At 40.5% G+C, this 23,798-nt stretch overlaps 1 protein-coding gene across 2 annotated transcripts in view; it reads right to left on the minus strand.

Annotated features, from left to right (window-relative positions):
- Positions 1–3,901: 3,901 nt before the first annotated feature.
- TBC1D15 (TBC1 domain family member 15) overlaps positions 3,902–23,798 on the minus strand; it is a 91,510-nt gene continuing 71,613 nt past the window's right edge. For both annotated transcript variants that reach the window (XM_084652096.1, XM_084652095.1), the window contains 3 exons: positions 6,810–6,926; positions 6,088–6,174; positions 3,902–5,261 (listed from right to left, as the gene is read on the minus strand). In XM_084652096.1, the coding sequence (XP_084508222.1) occupies positions 5,043–5,261; positions 6,088–6,174; positions 6,810–6,926 (423 nt within the window). In that variant the 3' untranslated portion in view covers positions 3,902–5,042. The remainder of the gene's footprint in view (positions 5,262–6,087; positions 6,175–6,809; positions 6,927–23,798) is intronic.

Raw genomic sequence — 23,798 nt, forward strand, 5'->3', positions numbered from 1 at the left:
AGCCCTAGCTTTTAATCTACTAGATATGCAGAAAACCAGTTGTTGTGGCACAAGTGAGCCATGGAGTTTTTACAACATGTTGCGTGCGCAGTGGGGGGCAGGGGGGTGTCAAAGGTTGAGAACGCCTGCAATACAAGTCTGTAACAAACATCACTCTCCTTTTTAAAAAGTGGAATTTAAAAAGCAGGCTGAAAAGGAGCAGGTGTGTGTTATGTGTGTGGGGAGGGAGACAAACTTTCTTTCTTGGAAGTAATATTTATCTGATGGGCAATGTCACTCTCTAACTAGATAGGGATTCACTTGCATCACACTTGAACAGCCATGAGCAGGCAGTGAAACTGCAGTATTTTAAAATCTGGTTGTCCCAAAGCTCCTGTTAACATCTCTAGCAGTGAATGCCATAGCACTTGGAAGTACATTTTATTCTAAGTTGGGATGCAAGTTATGAAATGGGAAATTACTAGAGAACTTCTAGTGCTCACCAGCAGGGTCCATATTGGCCAGTTGGTGCATGACTCACTAATTTACACCCCTTTGGTGCGGACTAAAGCACCACATAGAGAAGTCCTAGGAATATAAAAAGCAATCACTATACAAATACAATTAGAGCAGAATAATCAACAATGCAACATTAAGTCACTAATTTGTCCGTAGGAAAAATACCATATGAAAATTTTTTAAAAAATTCTCCAAGTGGACAAAATCAGTAACAAGATGGGATCTATTAACATTCTTTCAATGCTCAACTTCACTCAAACTTACAGTTCAATGCAAAAAAGTTGCTAAATAAAATAGAAATCAAGGAATTTGAGATTATAGTCCTTAAAGCAACCACAACTCTTATAGCACAAGTGTAGCACCTATACTGGTACATTTATGCCAAACCAAAACATATTCTCTTCCACTGAAGAGTGTTTAAGACACATTCGCTAGCCCCCCCAATGGTGCACACACAATTGTTTACAACCATGTCTGACACACAAACCATCTACACATTTATTTCAGTTGAACTGAACTAGGTTTAAAATTTCAGATGTGTACAGATAAGTAACGCTCTTCCTCTCACTAATCCATCCTTTCTTTCTGGCAACATTAAAAGCTACTATAAATCAAACACTTGAGTAGGTTTAAACTTTCAAGGAACCGCTGATGTTTCTCCTTTTTCCCATAGCTCTCCTCTTGCCCAAAACAAAAAGCAAACAAAAACCCAAGAGAAGGCATCTTCAAAACTAGTGTAATTTTTTGTATGAGCAGGCCTGTAAGGGCAAATCACTATTGTGGACTGTCAGATAAGCAAAACTATATATATTTTTATAACTGATGTAATAAATGGAGTTAAGGTTGAGAGTATTAGTACTTTAACAGTTTAAAAAAAATATACAGGGATGTTGTAATTATCCCCAAACCAAGCATTACAAAAACCCAAAAATTCAGAGTCAAGTTTACACTTAAAATAAATCCAAGATCACACTACCATATGATTAAGGCTGATCGTGGTCTCAGATTAGAGTAATGCATCCATAAAAATCAGTGGTAGATTTTTCTCCTTCAGCTGCATCACTGAACAGTCTACAGAAGAAGAGTCTACTAATGAGTGATCTTGCAATGGAGCCATCACTGTCATCAAAACATATCCAACCCGCTCCAAGCCTTCCAGCAGCTCTTTAGCACCAGTTCAAGTGCTGACCCTTTTAACCTTCAACACCCCAAAAGTGGCAAAGATCTATCAATCAATATGGTCATTACAGCAAGTGAAAGGCAGAGTTTAACCGAAGAAAGTTGCAACCTTCTTTTAATGTTAATAACACCTTCTGTGTAATAAAAATAAGCAATTTAAAGAAATGACTGAAACAATTCAACCTGAATATATTCTTCCTAAACTTCTAATATACTTATGTTCACCATACTATTCAAATCTTGTTGAGAAAGGAGTAACAGGTAGCACAGTTCTAAGCCACATTGCAGAAGTTCAACATTTCTTCTGCAACCACCAGCTTTGTCAGCGGTATCTGAAAAAGGAGGACTGATACCCCAGCTTTCCAATGGCATTGAGTGGAACTCTCAAAGATTGTCTTTCTGTATTTTCTATAAATGTGTTGAAATATCCATGGATCTCAGGACAGTCTTTGATCTAAAGATAGGATTTTTTTTTACACAAAAAGGACGGAACTCTATGGGGAGACTCATTTTACAAAAGCAATTTGAAGGTTGCTTTTCGCAATTCGAAGGGCTTGACAAATTACAGGCTGAAGATATTGTTGTTGCAGTTTCGATATGGCTTGATTTAATTAACAAAACACTGGAACCACACACAGATACTTCAAATAAAAGATTCTGAGCCAGCAGGACTGAATTAAAAAAATAACTGTCATAGCATGAACCCATATGAAGATGCTAGCATGAGGACAAATAAGCTTAATGCTAGCTCATGAAACAAACATGAGTTCCTTCCTTTTCTACCATTTAACGTCGAAGATCCAGATTTGTATCCCAAATATAGATTTGCAAAGGTAGTTTTTCAACAATTCATTATATCAAATTGTTGACAGTAAGTTCACAAAAGCCAGGATATGTTGAATTCAGAATTTTATACAATTCTGAACACCTCTGCATTCCTTCCTGCCAGCTCAGCATCAACGGAACATGTTTTAACACACACAGATTGTTTTGGATAAGGATAGGTATTACAAAAGCAAATAAGTTGGTAAAAGATACTGGTTTCTAAGGACAGGGTGAAGATTGGTAGGCCTACTGAATTATCGGACCGAGGGACTGTATTCTTACATTTTAATGAACAGAAAGGAAACCATTATAATTTGGAAAATGCGTGCCTCTTTAGATTTGAGAAATGCATACACATACAAGATGAACCAGACAATATGCCTTTAAAAAAAAATCTTTGTGCATTTGGGAGGGACGGGAACGTGTTCCATTGTGCTTTTTCATGAAAGAAAAAAGCCACAATAACCCTGCAGATTACACTTTGGGGACTTTGGGGGGGGGGGCAGAGGGGGAGGGTCTCATAATATAGAATACATGAGATAATGGCGAAGAAATGAGCAAAGCTTGCCATGACAGTCTTCCTACTAAAACTTCACAGCTTGTGTATGGTTTAGCCATATTACCTATATAACATTTCTTTCACAGGGTTATTCATGCAAATATTCTAGAAATATATTGTGCAAGGTTCTCAGTGAAACAAGGTATTTTGCTCTAGAACACACTAAAGCAAAACTCCGTTAATTTTATACTTTTAACTCATGTAATATACTAGAACAAATAAAGCATTAGATTTTTTGTTATGTAAAAAGAATTACCCAAAGGGAACAAAGGTATCATGATGCTTCCAAGCAATTTCCTGTAAAACAGGAAATTAAAGACTGTGGAGATGCTGAGTTCTGAATCCTTGACTTTTGCTGAATGAGTTTTTTAGTTATTAACTGATGAGAGATAACACACTGATGATATTAAAAACAAAATCTGTACTGATTCAACTAACTCTTTGCCATGTTTGCTCACAACAGGTGTGAGAAGTTGAACCAGGTCTCCAGTCATTGCAATGATTTGCTTTATCGACTGAAGCCTTTTTGTGTCACTTTAAGTATTTGCTTTGGACAGTTCCAGCATCATTTATAATAGTAAGTTGTTCCAAAGTAGGAGGGGGAAATACCTCCTCTGCCTACTCACTATCAACAACCGCCTTGAGATGAACAATATATTCTGTTCTGGAGAAATCAGATTTTTCCATTGCCCTTCGTTACTCATTCAAAACAAAATTTAAGTGACTTGGAAACTGCTATTAGCTATGTCCCATCTTCTATCTGTTTTCTCATATCAACAACCAGACAATTAAGTTTTTTCTCTAAATATGATTTAATTAAAAAACACTAAATTGGTTTTGAGGTTTATTTTATAATATGTACAATAGTTGCAAAATAACAATGAATATATTGAATCAGTTTTGTTAAATACCACAAGACTTGAGAAGATCATACAGCATGGCATGGTATAAACTCACACTGCCTTTTTCATATACAAAAGAATGTTTTATTAAGATCATTGTGATTACTGTTTTCCAATAGTTTTGTACCTGCTTTTAAATGCCCTAAGGAGTCGGACATAGAAACAGTTTAAGTAGGAGTTTACTGATCAGTTAATATACTACTAGCAAATTTAATAAACATTATTGGTAAAGATAAACTTTGCAAGAAATTAATTGTAAAATTACACCAGGCGTAGGACTGATCATGCCCACAAGAAATAGTTATTATTTAGAAAATAGTTTTCAAAAAGACCCCAGGTTGAAATTGTTGTGTATTAATTTGGTCAAACTGACTAATGAACAGTGAAGTTTATTCAAATATTGAAAATATGCCTATCCTTTTAGTATTCACAAATAATTGCTTATGTATATATATGTAAGTGAAGAGATGTTAAATGTAAAAAATATATTGTTTGTCCATTCCTGGGTTACACATAATTCAGCATCTGGACATTAAAACGTCATAAGTCAAAACGTCCATTTCAAATCTACATTCAAACAGCAACAAATATTTTTGTAAACATTTGAGAAGGAAAAACCTCTGTTCATCTACAAAATGTTCCTCTTCTGGAAATCAGCATCTTTTCAGCATGGAAATGCTGTACAGGAGCTTCAGTTTGCCCATTTTGAATCTGATCAAAACCAAAGAATCACCAAAGCTTAGAATAATAAAAGTCAAAACTCAGCAGATGCATCATTTCCAAATCACCCACCTTGTAACTATTAGCCATTTCCAGTTCATCACCAAAAAAGAAATGCACTTTGCTACAAAAATAGTAAGGAATGTTATTGAAAACAAAAGGCTATTTCGGTAGAAGTATCTACAAAAATAGTTAGGTCAGGTCATGTTGTAAAGCTTTAATGCAAGAGCATTACAGTACAGAATTTCTTTCCAAAACCTTAAAGCTTAATCAAACACCAAATTTTAAACATCCACCTCTCAAGTGCTTGAAAAAAGAGCTGCAGTAAAGTGTCTCTTCAAGAATTTAACCAAGTGTAATTATGTAGGTGTCAATCTATGGGCAATATGTGTCACAGCCATATGTTGTGCGTTATCTTTTGTTCCGTTGGCAGCAGTTACAGGCATGGAGATATTTTGATATGTTGATGCAGAACGACTCATCATAGTAACACTTTCATCTTCTCCAGTGTCTGAATCTGGTGTTGTTACAGCACTGTTCTCCATCCCCAGGATCTCACAAACTGCTTGAGGCAATTCCTATGAGGAGGAAACATTTATCATTGTATTTTTTATTCTATTAAACAAATTAAATTGAAGAGTTAATTGAAACACATTAGCAAGCATATTATGCTTAATAACTTCTTGAAAGCACTTATAAGAATAAAAGTCTAATCTGTAGTGAAAATGTGTTTAAATATTAATTTTGCGTAAAGGTTGCTTGTTTTCAAGAAAATTACCAGCTGCTATCTTTGCTCCCTGAAAAGATCTTTAAAGGTGATAGGGAACCTTTATGCCACAGTCTAAATTATATTAAATAATTAATGTAATTATTATCTGATTAACAATGCTATTCATCTTTGCTCTGAACCCAAAGTATAAGTCAAATCAAATCAAACCAACCATTATAAATTTCATAACACTGCCTAAAACTTTTTCTACCAATCTATCAATACTCAACTTTTCAGCACACAACAAAATTAAGTCTATGTGCTTTTAGTCCAGCAGGCAGCAGGGTAACTCAGACTCCCCTCTCACCCCTCCCCACACATCAAAAATCAACTCAACTGTATACCAGCTAATCTAACCTGAACGAAGTAAAAATAACCTATCCAAGAGCAAAACTCCAGCTTTTTTCACACAATAATACACTGATAGTGAATGTACAACTCTTGCCTGGACAAGTATATGAGGCTTTTGTAAATATCTAATCAAAGGCTGACAGCATATTTCCATCACTTCCAAAAACTGAACTATTTCAAAAGGGACTATTTCAAAAGCTATACATGTATATGAATATAGACAACTATGTATTTATTTTTTTACTATCTCAAATACTCATAGATATACTTTAAAATAACTTTACCTTGCAATTCATCATCTGGATAGAAATTGCTTCCGCTTTACAGAGTATATCTTCCACATCAATTTTCATAGACAGTTCATTTATATGCTAAAAATATATTCACAAAAAATAAGAATGGAAAACAGTAGACTAGAAAAAAATATGCTGTTGTATTAAAATAATAATATTCTCCTCTATTGTAAGTGCCACGATGGACATTAAGGGGTCAAACCTCCAAAATGCTCAAAACACTGCACATGCATTGATAAACAGGAGCTGAATGTGTTGAATATCTCAAAGCAATTGATCAGCATTTTATAGGATTCTTAAAATGAGTATGTATCAGTGTTTCTTACTCTAATGTAATATACAATAGCATATCACACCAGGCAACCATAATTCCCAGAGCTGAAGAGGTAATAAATAAGTGTATAGAAGATAAGGTAACAATGATTTAGATTTATGCAACTTCCTAGACGGTTTAAAAAGAGTAAGTGCTGAATATTCTATTATTGACACTTATTAACCCAACACTAGAGGTTTAACCTCTAAATATAGGTGAAAAATTACTGATTCATAATTACATTTGTTGGGTTGCCTTGCCCCTTAAAGAGTTCTGGAATGAAGTAACTATAACTGCTCAGGAGACACATTGTACATCTATGTCTTTTTCAGTGTAGAACCAGAAAAGAATCCATTCAAAAAGTTAATTTACACTTAAAATTAAGAACCTCAGCAGATACCTTTAGTATTTCATTAAAACCATAATGCTTGTCCATTATTTGCTGCTTTTCAGATTCCAGGATAGCACAACAGATGAGAAGATGAAAATTCTGGCAAGGCAACTCTGTCCACATTACCTGTTAAAACGTTAAAACTGCTTTTTAAATTGGAAATGAGAATTTATGCCTTTCTTCTGAAGAGCAAGACAGACATTGAAGTATAACAACTTTTCACATTTAATAATACAGCTTCAGTATGCTTCCTAAGCCTAATGGTTTAATTAAACAACAAGCTCCTTTTTTAAGCCAACTGAATATTACTATCACTGGCCGAAAAACAGTGATAAATAAGTCTAAGTAGTTACATGCACAGTCCATCAAGACCATAGGTCCGCTGAGGATGTCTACGATGGATACTCTCAAGCCCAATGTGCTTTTATGGTCTTACTGATGCCTGCTGGTTCTGTCCTAGTTCAAGAAAAAAAATCTCTTACGCAAACAAGAGGACAGGTAATTGTGTACAAAACATTTATGAATTCTAATTGTTTTACATGGCTTGACAGGTCTTGGTATAAAGCCTGGAGAATCCAGCAAATTGACAGAAACGCTTACTGTGCTTTCAAATCTTTACAAAAGGTTCTTATAAACCAAACTGCCCCTCCATCCTCACCCTACCACTCTATAACAAGCCTGTAGTCAAAGAGCATGTATGCAAACTAATGGCTTGCTGCTTTGGGTCAAATACTGATCAAATAAATCAATAGAAAAACCCTTCATTGCATTCAATGGGACCAAGATTTAGCTCTTTGAACACAGTACACTTATAATTATGATGGCTCCATTTTAACATTAGGATTGATGACTAAAAGAGTAGATTATAACAATTGTTTGACGGAAGGGGGAAATCAAAAATGAAAGACCGAAACCTGAAAAATCTACTTGCAAGAGTAGTCCTTATTCAAGTGAGTAAAATCACCGAAGTTAATGGGACCTACTCCTTTAGCAAAGATTACAAACAAGAGTAAGAGTTCAAAGAATCAGGCTTTGTTTAGATATGACATGGGGGGGGTGAAGAGCGAGAGGAAGGTTTACATAAAATAAGGTTCTGAAGTTGCTGCTTTCCACAAGGCCCGCACAAGTTTATCCCCCCCTTCTCCCTCCACACACAGTCATCTTGCATTCTTAAATGAATATTCAATAAAAGAGGATATTTTCTAACTAGAAAACTCTTCACTGAACATCCTTCAGGGAATAGTATGGAAATGATTAATCAAACATCTTTTGTGCCAGGTATTTTCCCCCATATACATACAGGCACGATGGCAATCGACAATACAATCAGTAAGCAATATTCTTAACATATTTCAATGAAAGAGTGGCCTTCCTGACAGCATCTTATTGGATTTTTACTTTTACTAGTGAAACAAAGCATTTTACACTTCCAAGGATTGTACAAACATCAATCAATCAATCCTCAACACGCTTTTGTGGGAAAATTGAGGCAGAATGATTAAATGACTTGGCCCAGGTCACAGTGATTCAGCAGAAGATCCAAGATTACAAAACACAGGAGTTCTTGATTCAGAGGTCCAAAATCAACCCACCAGACTATGCTATCCAAAGACAGCTTGGATTCTGGGTTTTTACACTGAGCTGTTCATGTTCTAGAAACGCAACTTTTTTAAAAAAAGAAGCAAAAAAACTGAACACTACACTAACCATATGAAGATTACGACCTAAAAATCTAAAGCTGGAGGCTATACAATTACATATAATTCATTACTTATATTAAAGTACTGCTTTGCAATCCCAGCTCAGACCAATGTCACATTGTGGCTGTATGTCCAGTGGTGGATTTAGAGTTAGTGGGCCCCGTGTGCAGCTTCATTTTCGGCACCCCACCCCAGGGGACCCAGCCAAGAATAAGAACATTATATCTCCCGCCCATTTTTCATTCTTTTTTCCTTCATCCTCCTCCTATATTATAAGTAATGGGAAGTAAATGAAAATGAAGTGAGGTACCTTGATTGGGGCAGAGGGTTGGGGTGTAGGAGGCCGTGCAAGGGTTGGAGTCTGGGAGGGAGTTTGGGTGCTGGGTGCAGGCTCTGGGCTGGGGCAGGGGTGTGGGAGGGGTTGGGCTCTGGGAGGAAGTTTGGGAGCGGGCTGGAGCTGTGGAGTCGGCACCCAAGGCAGGGGCAACGTACAGAGACGCCCCCACCCAGAGGTGGCAGGGATATGCCGGCCGCTTCCGGGAACGACACAGAGAGAGGGAGGCAGAGCGGGCAGGGAGCCACCTTAGCCCTGCTGCTGGCAAATCTCTGTGCGACCCTTGGGGGGAGGGAGGCAGCAGGCCCCTGTGCACTGCCCAGGGTGGGGGCAGCATTCAGAGTTGCCTCTCCCCAGCCAGGTGCACACAGAGAATGCCAGCAGCTGGCCCCTTCCGGGAGTGGCGTGGAGCCACTGGCCAACGGCATGGAGGCTGCCTGCCTGCGCCTTGCTGTGCCACCGGCCATGACTCAGGCAGGTTGTCAGATGAGATTTGTCCTGCATTTTGGGGGCTCCGTGCCATCGCACAGTCTGTTTCATGGTAAATCTGCTCCTGTGTATGTCTGCCTGAGCTGGGAATTACACCTCCCAAATGCTGTAACCTAAGTGACTTGCCTGATGTCACACAGCAAGTCTGTGGTAGAGCCAGGAATCTAAATCAGATCTCCTGAGTGAGTGCTTTAACTGCAAGACCATCCTTACTCTTAAATCAACTAATGATTAAGAGACCGTCAAGCAGAACTAGAAAACATTTAAAATTCCCAGAGCAGATAGCCAATTGTATAGGCTAAGCCCCACCATTCACACAGTAAGGGTAATGGCAAGAACTCAGCAAGAGTCACCGTTACTTTCTATGTTTACATTTACCTTTTTCAAATTTCCTGCCAAAATACTCTTTTGGTTTAGAGTAATACCATAATAAATATATGAAATGTCCTTTCCCCTTCACCTCCTTGCCCATGTTTCAACAAGTATCCAGCAGTTGTGTTCCACATTTCTTTACATTACTGTGGTATCTCATATAGTCCAAAAATATTTTTTTGCTGAATTACAGAAAAAACAAGTGATTTTTTTACTACAATAACTTAAGACGACTAGAGAAAAACACACACGAGTTTTGTGTCACTTTTTCCCAATCTACATGTAGAAAGTAAATGTTTTCATTTAGGTATGAGCAGCAGTACTTTCAGCAACAGTCAGGAGCCCAATTTTGTACAACTCTCAGAGCAAACAAAGGCAGCCTCAAAACTGTTCATCATGTTAAGAGTCAGCAGAACAAGCAAAGGATGTGATGTTCTGCTCCTCTGCTTCCAGCAAATGCTTCATTCTCTGGAGAGCAGAAATTCTGATTTCACCAAAGAACTCTGCAGCAATCCATTTATATTCCATTTTTCTCTCCATGTCTTTGGAAACCAATTATCCCATTTTCTTTCTTCATGCAGATTACGGGAACCCACTGGGCTCTAGGAATTGTAGGAGAGGGCAAGTTTACAGTCTGAGGCCTAAAAAAGATCACTTTTCCATGATCCTCTCCTGAGAAACTGTCAGTGGACAAAGGCCATGTCTACACTGCACACCTCTTGCAGTGGCATGTAGGGTATGTGTAGCTACACGCTGCAATGAAAAGCAGGTGTCAATGAAATCACAATTGACTCAGAGCTCTCAGATTTGAAGGTAACTATTTCCACCTCTCAGTAAAATAGGATCATACGTAGTTTTCTGAAGTCAGTTCTGACCATTCCTAACTCATGTTCCCATTTGGAGTGGGATCAACACTCAGTTTTCACCACCTCTGGCACTAGTAGCCAACCACTTCTAGTGACAGTGGTGTAGTTTTTTTTTGTTTTTGTTTTTGTTTTTTTACTAACTAGATGATTTGTCCTTCAAAGAAAATTCCCCTCAAGGAATGTGATTAAAATTCTAAGTTAATTGTTCTATTTCAGAGTCTAGGGCAACCAAAATAAATTCATCTTCTAGTTAACAGATAATGTTTACAATAATCACGCCGGGATTCAAGGGTATCAGCTGCATTCCTTCCTTCTGACTTTTTCTGGAGTTCTAGGTAGCAGCCTTGACAGCAAGAAGATTTCAGCTAGAGACATTACTTTTTACTACTATTTATTTATTCTTATTTAACAGCCTCATGTACCTCCGTGACCCCCTTTGAAAAGATTAGTACTGGGTGACCTCATCCTAAATTTATGCCCACCCAACAACCTGGGACTATAAGGTACAAGTTGATTTAATAGTATCTTCCTCACAGGGATATTAGCCATCCCCAGCTTATAGGAGGAGGACCGGAGAAGAGGCCCATCCGCTATTTAGGCAGTTTTGGAAGCTAAGGGAGGCCATTTTGGGTATAAGGTTGCCGCTGCAGAGCTCTCTTCCCACAAACCACAGGAAAAAAGTGGTCCAAGTTCTCAAAGACAACACAACTACCACATATGTGTTTGTTTTGTTTCTGTCAGGAATTAGAACAATGATGCAGAAAAATGGAGGTTCCCTAAGTGGTTTCTGAATTTTATCAGAACGTAATCATGTCTTCCAGTTAGTTTGTTTGGGATGTTTCTTTGTTTAATACACAAAGCAGCACAGCAATTCTGAGGTATGTTATGCAGAGCACCAAATCCTTTGCATCAAAAAGTATTATGCAAAAGCACCAAACCCTTCTGGAGATCATCCTAGTTCGAGGTTTTTGGCAAAAAGTCTAAGGTGAAGCAATTTTTGCCCCGAGATTATTTAAACAATTTAAGTTTTACATTTAAATCAGCACTAGAGACACATGATACTCATTCTGCCAGAATAGCAACCACTTCCAAGATTTCTCTCTGAAAATGTATTTATTATAGATATTTGTCAGATTGCCACTTGTCACTTTTACTCAATATTACTATTTCATAACTGGAGCCAAACTGAATGCTCATTTCAGTGAAGTAGTCCTCCAGTGTTTAATCAGCTAACCACTTTTCAAGTAGTATTTCTGAGGAATGTTGCCACTTATTCATCTCTTGTAGTGTAGATCTGCATAGGTAATTTCAGGTTGGGGAAAAATTACTTGCATATGGAATTCTCTGAACTTATTTTCTTTGCACAACCACACTGACCCCCTTTCCTTCCCTACTTCTTCAGATTTGTACAACTAGTTTAGAAGAGGCAGGGAGGAACCAAAGGTGGTTATGGGATAGTACCTTTTATAACCATGTTGGAACATCTGAACTGTAGGACAGCATTTACATTACTTTAAAATAGTTCTGGGATAATAAAGCCTAGCAAATGACTCTTACAGTGGGAATGTGAAGAGGCAATATATTTTGAGAGCTCGGTACTGGCAAGTAACCCTTCATTGTTTGAATTTTTTTTATTATTATTACAAACAGATTAATATGTTATTTCCAGCAAGTTTATCTCAAATTCCTAAAGTTCCACTTTAGCTAATATCTTGCAAGCTATATTATTTAAATGAGATGGGCATATAGTTACTACATTTATCTCCTCTCAGTCTCAAGTGTTATAAGTGCACTCCTGTGGGAAACAAGCAGTAAACCCTCTTGAAGGCTGTACTAAAAATGTTTCCTAAATTTTCAAACCTTTGAAGGAAAATAGAAGTTGAGACGTCATTTAACATGCCTGTTTTTCTACAGCTCAAATCAATTTAATACCAATTCCAGAGCTGCAACTGATTGACCTACATTATCTTTCTGGGAACTTAATTACCTTCGCAAATATATTTTTCAGAAAAAAAATCATTCAGTTGGCATTGGCAGGGTGACTGACTATTCTTTTCTGATACAGATTTTCATTTGAAGATATAAAATATTTCATTAACATTATCAATGGCTCTACTCAAACCTTTTTTCAACAGGTCATAGCATGTCCATTTTATTGTTATTTTGCTTGTTTTTTCTATAAATTAAAGTTTCCCTGCGTTTTCTCTCAATTCAAAAATTCATGCTTTACTACAAATAATGAAAACAGTTTAGATTTTCTTTCCTTACAGGCCTCAGGTCTAGTTTTCATCAGTTGTGTTAATAATTACTAATGAGGCAGAAACTTTAAGGAACCTAGGAGGGAAGCACTTAGAAGTCCTGAGGAAATTCCTCTACAGAACATCCAGGGCTGAAAAGAACCAGAAGGGAGCTCCATTATAAAATTCTACCACATCCCTTTTCGACAAACTCAAAAATAGAGTGAAGAATTCTTAGCTCCAGTCATCCCTGCCCAAGTATCAAAAAGAGGAACATTGCCCATGTTTTGCAAAACCTTGAAATGATGGCAACCTGGAAAAGACCTTGTTTGAAAGGCCAGGATTTTGTCTTACTGGCACTGGGTGCCAATCTCTATAGCAAATATTTGCTTGGTGGTGTTCTCAATTATCCTATCACCAATGAGCCAAATCTCACAGTAAGAGATGGGCAGATTTCCTTTAGCCTTCATGAGGCAAGACAGATGGTAGTTTGACTGGGCCAACCTAATATGCAACTCAGTTTTCCTGGTACACAGTGGATCTGACAAATAGCAGGAAGTTTTGATGCTTTCTGTAACGATGCTTTGCTTTTCAAGACTTTCTTATTAGTTGACATAGATGGCTAACGCTATGCTATTGATAAAGAGAGACTTATCTGACAAAGAACAGTTTGAGACTTCTCAGGGATAGCACAGGAGTAGCTTATCTATTACAGATCAAGTGCAGCAGCTGCCTCTGTGTCTTCTCTTCTTAGAACCATAGTTTAACCCTACACCTAAACCAAAAAAAAAAAAAAAACAACAACCCACCTGCACTTGAAGCATAAACAAGAGTACAACAAAAAAATAAAATCCAACAGAAGTCCAAAACCCTTTACCTCATGAGTGCAGGGCTCACCCCAGGTAGCTCAGGGACTCTCAGAAGTCTTTTGCCAAACAAAAACTTACCCCACTCTGAGGCTCTGTACACAACTCCCTGCCTCCTCCACAGACCTTTAAGAGGCTTATTCTGACACCTCGTCCAGGCAGTTCTTCCCTGTCTCCCTCTCAGCTAAAGACCCTACAGCAGGTCATGGCCAGTCATCAGTCACTGGAGAGCCCAGCACATTTTTGCTTGGCCACCTCACCACTCAGTGGTTTAGGACGACTTATTTTAAAGAAGCCAGCAGAATGACAAACTAGCTATGCTTCAAAGTTTCAAATACCTTAAGTATTGAGTAATGTCTACTTAAACTACATAAAAACATATTTATATTGCATTTATGGTTGCAATATCCATGTGATGAACACCACCACCATACAATATATCATGCACATTTTACCACATCAGCAACAGTCTGTCCAATAATCCCTCTCTAATGAGACTACTTGTAACATTCTAAACTTTTGAGCAGCTTTACACAGCTGCCTTTCCTTCTTATGTGGAATTTCCCTGTGTAATTATACTGGTCTACAATAAAGAGCAATCCTATAAAACAACTACAAATTTATGGTTTGGTATTTGGCAAACTATCAATGGTAGAAATGGATGTTTTATAGCATTGAAGCACTGGGAATTCCCCCTTTCCAAAATAATTTGTCATTTATTTTTAGCCCTTATTGTGTGTGAGATAGACATTAAAATAATATTAAGATGATCTATAATAACTTTTTAGAATATACATTATTAGAGGCTTCTAAAATGAGTTAGCTATAATTTTCCTCCCCTTCGTAGACCTGGTATCTTGGCAGCCTGGGAGATCACAAACGATACAATATTTTATTGGCACTATTTTTTGTAAAGGTTTTTTTTTTTTTTTTTGAAGACTTTCTAGAGTTTTTCTGGAAAATAGGTGGCTTAAACCAAATACACACTTATATGGCGAGGTATAAAGGTTTTACTGCCACTGCATAATCTACTCATAGTATTCCAACTCATGAATAATAAAAGTCATTCCAAAATCATACTGACAGAACATTTCTATCTCAACTAACCATCATAAGAACGGCCATATTGGGTCAGACCAATGGTCCATCTAGCTCAGTATCCTGTTTTCTAACAGTGGCCAATGCCAGTTGTTTCAGAGTGAATGAACAGAACAAGAAAATTACTGAGTGATTCATCCCATCATCCACTCCCAGGTTCTGGCAGTCAGAGACTAGGGATACCCAGAGCATGGGGTTGCATTCTTGACCATCTAATAGCCACTAGTGGATCTAGTCTCCATGAATTTCTCTAATTCTTTTTCTAATTCAGTTAGTTTTGGCCCTCACAACATCCTCTAGCAACAAATTCCACAGGCTGACTGTGCATTGTGTGAAGTACTACTTGCTTTTGTTTGTTTTAAACTTGCTGCCTCTTAATTTCACTGGCTGACCACGAATTCTGCGTTATGTGAAGTAGTAAAAGACAGTTACCTTTTCTGTTACTGGTGTTCTTCAAGATGTGTTGCTCATGTCCCTTTCATATCAGGTGTGTGTGCTTGCCACATGCACCAGTGCTGGAACTTTTTCCCTCAGCAGTATCCATAGGGGACTGACTCTGACACTCTCTGGAGCGGTGCCCACATGGCGTGGTGTAAGGAACGCCCCCGGCTTCCCCAGTCCCTCCTCAGTTCCTTCTTGCCGGAAACTCCGACAGTGGGGAAGGAGGGCAGGTTGCGGAATGGACATGAGCAACACATCTTGAAGAACACCAGTTACGGAAAAGGTAACTGTCTTTTCTTCGAGTGCTTCCTCATGTCCATTCCATATTAGGTGACTCCCAAGCAATACCCCTGCAGGTGGGGAGGAGTTAATGGACATGTAGATTACAACACAGCTCTGCCGAACTCAGCATCATCTCTGGCTTGCTGAGTGATGGCATAATGAGCGGTAAACGTGTGAACAGAGGACCACATTGCGGCTCTACAAATATCCTGGATAGCAATGTATGCCAGAAAGGCTACCAAAGACGTCTGCACTCTCATTGAGTGGGCTCTGACAATCGGCGGCAGTGGAACCCCCACCAGGTCCTAACAGGTCCTAATGCACAAGGTGATCCAATTGGAAATCCTCTGCAAGGACACAGAGCGACCCCTCATCCTATCCGCTGTAGTGATGAAGAGTTGAGTCGATTACGGAAAGGCTTAGTACGTTCTAAGTAGAAAGCCAAGCCTCCCTGAACGTCCAGGGCAAGAAGATGCCTCTCCTCACTGGTCTTGTGTGGTTTGGGACAGAACACTGGGAGGAAGATGTCCTGGTTCAGATGGAAGGTGGAGACCACCTTTGACCGGAAGGCTGGGTGGGGCCACAACTGAACCCTTATCTTTGTAGAAGACTGTGTATGGAGGTTCTGAAGTCAAGGCTTTACTTTCAGAGACTCGTCTTGCCAACGTCACCAGGAACACGACCATCTACGAGAGGTGGGAAAGGGAGCAGGAACCCAGCTGCTCAAAGGGTGGGCCAGTGAGCCTAGAGAGGACCAAGTTAAGATCCCACTGTGGGACAGGGGCCCGTACCTGCGAGAAGAGTCTCTCAAGCCCCTTCAGGAATCTGACTGTCATGTCATGACAAAACACCATCTGTCCTTGGATCAGAAGGTGAAAAGCGGAGATGGCTGCGAGATGCACTTGAATGGAAGTGTGCGCCAGGCCCTGGTTCCTCAACTGGAGCAAGTAGTCCAGGACAGCCTGTATGGAGGAATGTAAGGGAGAGATGCCCCATTCAGACACCCAGCAGGAAAACCTCGTCCACTTGGCTAGGTAAATCAGTCTAGTTGAGGGCTTCCTACTTTCCAGGCGGACCTATTGGACTCCTTCCGAACAGGTCCGCTCCTCCAGGTTCAGCCACACAGACAGGTGGAGAGACCTGATAGGTTGGGGTGTAGGAGTTGACCGTGGTCCTGTGACAGTAGGTCCGGTCGGTTAGGCAGGGGCCAGGAAGGGGGCGCTGACAGGCTCATGAGCGTGCTGAACCAGTGCTGGTGAGGTCACGTTGGGGGTTCATGATGACCTGTGCCTTGTCTCGCATGATCTTTGCCAGGGCTCTGTTGATGAGTTGAATCAGAGGGAATGCATACATCAGGCTTCCTGAGCACGACAGGAGGAAAACATCGGAGAGGGAGCCCTTTCTCAGACCTTGCCAAGAACAAAACTGGTGGCATTTCCTGTTCTGTCTGGCAGCGAACAGATCCACTTGGAGAGTTCCCCATCTTTGGAAGATCATGCAGGCTACCTCTGGATGGAGCGACCACTAGTGGTCAGAGGAGAAGTCCCTGCTGAACTGGTCCGCCAGCGTATTCCTAATGCCAGGAAGTTGACAAGCTTCCAGGTGGATCTCGTAGCTGATGCAGAAGTCCCAGAGACAGAGCGCCTCCTGACAGAGAGCCGATGAGCGTGCTCCCCGTTGCCTGTTTATATAGAAGATTGAGGCTGTGTTGTCTGTCAGGACTCGTACCATCTTGCCCGACAGGTGGGGCAAGAAGACTCTGCACACCAGATGGACTGCTCGGAGCTCTCTGACATTTATGTGCAACCACACTTCATCTAGGGACCACATCCCCTGAGTCTAGAGGATGCCGGTATGTGCCCCCCCAGCAAAGGTCCAAGACGGCCGACACCAACTTGATTGAGTGCTGAGGGTTGTCAAACAGAACCCCCTCCAGGACTGTCCTGCGGGCGGTCCACCATCACAGCAAGATAAGTATCACCTGGGAAATGGTAACGATCTTCTCCAGGTGGGTCTCGGGACTGGGAATAGACCATTGCCAGCCATTGCTGCAGGGGCTGCATCCGGAGCCTGGCATGGTAGACCACGTAAGGGCACGCTGCCATGTGACCCAGGAGACGCAGACAGACCCTGGCTGTAGTCAGAGGGAATGCGGAGACTTCTGTGATGAGGTTTGCCATTACATAGAACCTTTCCAGCAGCAGGAATGCCCTAGCACAGGTCAAGTTGAGGACTGCTCCAATTAACTCTATCCTCTGCATTGGCACGAACGTCAACTTTTTGTCATTTACCAGAAGGCCCAGAGAGTGGCACGCAGCTTGAAGCACCACAACATCCCTTTGGACTTGAGACCTGGAGCTGCCCTTGACAAGCCAGTTGTCGAGGTATGGGTAGATATGGATACCCCGGCGCCGGAGGTAAACCGCTACTACTGACATGCACTTGGTAAACACTCTTGGTGCTGTTGCCAGGCCAAACAGGAGGACCGCAAACTGATAGTGGTGGGGCCCCACTGTAAACAGGAGGAAGTATCTATGTCCTTCAAAGATGGCTATGTGGAAGTATGCGTTTTTCAAGTCGAGGGTGGCATACCAGTCTCCAGGATCCACAGAGGGGATAATAGAAGCTGGGGAACCCATGCAGAACTTTAGCTTCTTTCGGTACTTGTTGAGGTCTTGCAAGTCCAGGATGGGCCACAGACTGCCCTTGGTCTTTGGGATTAAAAAGTACAGAGAATAGAACCCCTTGTTCCTGTACTCAAGAAGAATATCTTTTATTGCACCCAGCTGTAGCAACCCCTTTACCTCCTGCACGAGTTGACTTTCGTGAGAGGGGTCCCTGAAAAGGGATAGGGAAGACAGGTGGGACGGGGGCAAGGTGGATTTGATTTAAATCACTAGGCAGGAAGACTATTTAATCATGGATTTTTACATAAAAGTGTATTCTTGTTGGCTGTTACAACCTTATCTACTCAGAGATAGATGTAGGTTTCATTTTTAGAAGGTACACACTATACATTTTTAAAGTGATTTATTTTAAAAACTTTTCAGATTAGTTTTACAGCTATATTAGAAAATGAATGATTGTTTGGTTATTTCATTTACCAACGGTAACTGAAGCACGTATTTATGAAGTCATTGGGAGGTGAACTATCTCCAGTTTAACAAGTTAATCATTAATATTTGGTTTCAGAGTAGCAGCCGTGTTAGTCTGTATTCGCAAAAAGAAAAGGAGTACTAGTGGCACCTTAGAGACTAACCAATTTATTTGAGCATAAGCTTTCGTGAGCTACAGCTCACTTCATTGGATGCATTATTAATATTTGGAGGATTTTCTTGCCTGGCTGTATTAGGAGGAAAACATCACCAGACAGAAATTTAAATTGTTTTATTTAAATAAAACAACAACGTTATGTACTCTTGATTTTTTTCTTCAACAGCAAACATAATATTTTAACAAAACAAGCATATGAATTTTTGAATTTAAACAGTTTTTTAAAATCAGGTTTGTTTTTGTTAAAATTGTTAATTAAAATAGTTAAATGAAATAATTAAAAAAAAACAAATTAAATTAAATGGACTATGTCAGCCAGATCAAAGGTAACTGAAGCAAATATTTATGAAGTCATTGGGAGGTGATCTTCAATTCAGAAAGTTAATCATCAATATTTGGAGGATTTTCTTGCCATGCTGTATTAGGAGGAGAACATCACCAGACCTTGCATTTCTTTGTTGCACTGTTTGCATTTTGCACACATGCCTGTCTTAAGGAACTTCACTAAAATATTCCCAAACTGGGTCTCTTTTACGGCCTGCTGCCATTATAGGTTTTCACTTCTAGTGAGAGAATGGTATGGTAAATCTCAAATCAATGAAGGCTACACTCAGAAAGACCTCAAGACTTCTGGAATATGCTGCTCAAAGACGTTTCACTTTTGTTTCTACTGCCTGTTCCTCCCTTCTCACATTTATCTCCAGACTTCTTCTCCTTGTCCAGATCTAGTCCACCCCCAACAACCTTCTATTCATTGAACTTCTTAAAACATTGTACTTTTAGAGAAAGTTAAGGGATTGACAATGTGTACACAAATTTGCAGAGGGACAATAGGGTTGAGGTCTGTTATTTCTCACCTCTATATATTTAGATATTTATTTAAAAACATTTTTGCTGTTAGCAAGCATGTTATCTCTGGAGAGACAAATCCACAGTCTGAGAACTGCAAAAATAAGCATCTCGGATGGTATCTTCTAGACTGAGCACTGAGTCCCACTGCGTAGATTGAAAGATTAACCTAAATAATCTATACAGGAGCCCCCGGAACCCCATAAGATTGGGTCCCTAATCCATGAACTACTGGAAATCATTTACAAAACTTTTCTTAAACATTACATGAATATATTGTCTCATACTATAGAATTAGAATTTATAATCCCTATTCCATGGTGAGATATCTTTGAGCTATAATCAGGGCCGGCTCTATGTTTTTTGTCGCCCCAAGCTCCAAGAGCGCAACTGCCCAAGCAAAAAAGGATGGCCAGAATGCTGCATATGCTTGGTTTGATGGTACCTAAAGCTGGTCCTGGCTATAATGTATCTTAATTAAAAATATCTTCAGATCGGTTTTTTTGATAAAATGCTTTTTGAGGAAAAAATACTATTTTTATTTATTTATTTATTTATTTTAAAAAAACATTGATTTTTATCCACCCTGGAAAGGGGAGGTAAAAAGGAACTATAGGGTATAACCCTGTTCCACTGTGCTGAGAACCCAGTGGTCCGAGGTTATAGCCTTCCGACAGGGAAGAAGAGGGAAAGGCGGTTGGAGAACATTGGGAAAAATGGATCTGGGGAATAGTATGGTAGGTCGCCCTCGGGCGTACCCTCAAAATGACCATTTGGCCCTCTGCTTATTCTAGGTCGAGCCTAACTGAGAAGAGGGTGGAGGTGGGTGGCTCAGACGGTGCTTGTAGCCCTTGGCTTGTTTATGGGACTGGTCCTGCCGAGTCTGGTTCCCCTGGCCCTAAGGCTACTGCGGTTTCAACTGCTTATGCGCCGGGGCTGGGACATAGAGACCCAGGGTCTTCAGAGTGGTGCAGGAGTCCTTGAGGCAATGCAATTTTCTGTCTGTTTGCTCTGCAAATAGGGCCCAGCCGTCGAAGTGCAGGTCCTGCATAGACGCCTGGGCCTCGGTGGACAGCCCAGAGAGAAGCAGCCAAGAGACTCACCACATGGAGATAGCGGAAGCCATAGTGTAAGCAGCAGCAATGTCTGACACCACCTGGAGGGCTGCCCTGGCTGCGGTCATGCCCTCATCGAGGATCCCTCGGAACTCCTTCCTGGAAGCCTCAGAGAGCAATTCTTCCAACTTGTTAAGTTTTGTTACTTTTTTATTTTATATATATATATATGTATGTAGCACTTTTATCCCAAATGCTTTACAACAGTTAGCAAATGGTACAAACAACATTTGGAAAGATCATTAAGTGGTTCGATGAGACCCTCAGCAATTTTCAAGTGGTCTGCGAAAAAAAAAGTTTAAGAACCACTGGTATAAACTAATTTAATTCCTCTCATTTTGTATGTATAATTGGGATTATGTTTTCTATAGTGTATTAATTTGCATTTATCAACACTGAATTTCATCTGCTATTTTGTTGTCCAGTAACCCAGTTTTGTGAGATCCCTCTGTAACTCTTCACAGTCTGCTTTGTGCTTAACTATCTTGAGTAATTTTGTATCTGCAAATTTTGCCACCTCACTGTTTACCCCTTTTACCAGATCATTTATGAATATGTTGAACAGCACTGTCCCAGTACAGATCCCCGGGGGACACTGGTATTTACCTCTCTTCATTCTGAAAACTGACCATTTATTCTTTCTTCCTACAGCATATGAAGCTCTTGATTCATGAACTAATGTCCTACACCCAGCATTTCTAAGATATAATATACTACGCTCAAAACATAAATCGAACTACTTTCACATTTTATCAGAATTTTCTACACATCCTAAACTGATAACATTTAATTTGTATCAAACAAAGGTTAATTATAAAGGATGGTATATACAGGGCAATAACTTTTTACAATATTTTCATTTTGTATGCATATGCAATATGAGAACATTACAATATTATATTGGTAAATGCTGAAATTATGTACTCTGATGTAACCTAACAAACTTTTCTACAAAAAATGTCACTATACATATATACATGAATGAGTCAATTTGAAAAGACAGCTTGTTAGCTCTATCCCATTCCAAAAGTTTTAGCAAGACATGTAAGCTCTCTTCCAGCTTACTCTGAAGAAGTTGCTTAATTATTACAATTACACGGTAAGAATGGAAAGTAGTAGTTTAGTACTTTGGTGTTGAATGACCTTTCACACTATTCTATTACATGTTTTCATTTTAAAATATTTTTGCACAGTATTACTTTACTTGACTATTTCAAGTAAGAACTCTTTCACTCAACCTACTGTATTTAGTTATTACAGGAGCATGAAAAAATGGGTTTACTCCATGGTTAGAAGTTGATCTTGCAGCCTATAAAGCAGGGGTCGGCAACCTTTTAGAAGTGGTGTGCCGAGTCTTCATTTATTCACTTTAATTTAAGGTTTTGCGTGCCAATACTACATTTTAACGTTTTTTAGAAGGTCTCTCTCTAGAAGTCTATATATTATATAACTAAACTACTATCGTATGTAAACAAGGTTTTCAAAATGTTTAAGAAGCTTCATTTAAAATTAAATTAACATGCTGATCTTACACCGCCCGCCCACTCAGCCCGCTGCTGGCCTGGGGTTCTGTTCACCTAGGCCGGTAGCGGGCTGAGCGGGGCCTGCACCCGGTACCCCGGCTGGCGAGGGGTTGGCAGCCAGAACCCCAGACCGGCAGCGGGCTGAGTGGGGCCAGTGGCCGGGACCCCAGACCAGCAGTAGGCTGAGCGGCTCAGCCCACTGCCATTCAGCCCACTGCCGGTCTGGGGTCCCGGCCCTGTCCACATAGAGTAGGTACCTACTTTCTCCCTGATTCTGGCCCATTCTCTTCCTCTCTCTGCACTGAGATGAGGGTGGGAGTGCCCTGAGAACAGGGCTGGGGGTGAAGGAGCAGGCTCGGGGTTGGAGTGCAGGGTCTGGCCAGGAGCTAGAATGAGGGAGGGGGTTCAGGGTTGGGGCAGGAGGTTTGGGTGTGGAGCGCTTACCTGGGCAGCTCCCATTTGGTGCAAGGGGTGCAGGTGTTTGTGTAGGAGCTCCCATTTGGTGCGAGGGGTGGGGATGTGGATGTGGGGGGTGCAAGAGTCAGGGCAGGGGGCTGGGTATGTGTGGGGGGTGCCGGAGTCAGGGCTGGGATTGTGCAGGGGTGAGGGCAGAGGGCTGGGGTGTTTGGGGGGTGCAGGGGTGAGAGCAGAGGGCTGGGGTCATGGAGGTGCTCCCAGCCGCCTGCCCTGAGCAGCTTACGGCAGGGGGCTGGAGGGGATATGCCGATTCCACCCGCTTCCCCAAGGTCCCCAGAGCAGAGAGCGTGCTGTGGCTCCGCTTTTCCCTCTCCCACTCCATAGCAGGGGCCATCAGCTGATCGGCCGCAGGGCAGGAGAGAAGGAGGGGCAGGAACCCTGCACGCTGGGGGAAGAGGCGGGGGTAGTGGGAAGCTTGCCTGCCCTGCAAGGAGAGAGCGGTGGGTGGGAGCGGTGAAGAGTAGGCCGGGCTGGGCAGGATTTTTAATTGTATTAAAAATTGGCACGCGTGCCATAGGTTGCCGAACCCTAATATAAAGTAAGGAGAGACTGCCAGCCTTAAACTCATAAGCAATTCAGAGTTACAGCAGACCTTTCAAATTGCTGTAAACACCTGTTGCATTTAATTTTACTACCATATAGATCTCACTTATTTCCTGTGGCAAGCTTTATGAAGGATATTCAGCTCTATACAGGAACTGTTATAATGCATCATTAGTTTTATGCTGTTACATCCAGAAATCAATAAATTCCCTAAAGCAAATGCTGTACAGAAGGCAGACATTTATTAGGCCAGTTAAACAAGCCTGGTAACAGGGAAAAGGTATAAGCAATTCCTCCTCGAAATCTTCTGGTGCTCCGTTTGTGTCTTTGATGTCAGGGGGTTGATATTAGAAGTAATTTCTATCCTAGCTAGCACAATTATAGTTTCTGCACTATTTAAGATTCGGGGTCACTGCTATTGAAGCTAAAAGAATAGTCTATTTCATTCTTGCACAATTGTCATTGCAATGCACCCAGCCCTTCACTAGAACTGCATAAATCTGAGTGATATCCAAACTAAATTCAATTAAAAA

This window comes from Lepidochelys olivacea (assembly GCF_965140295.1).
Source record: "Lepidochelys olivacea isolate rLepOli2 genome assembly, chromosome: 1".
Classification (NCBI taxonomy): Eukaryota; Metazoa; Chordata; order Testudines; family Cheloniidae; genus Lepidochelys; species Lepidochelys olivacea.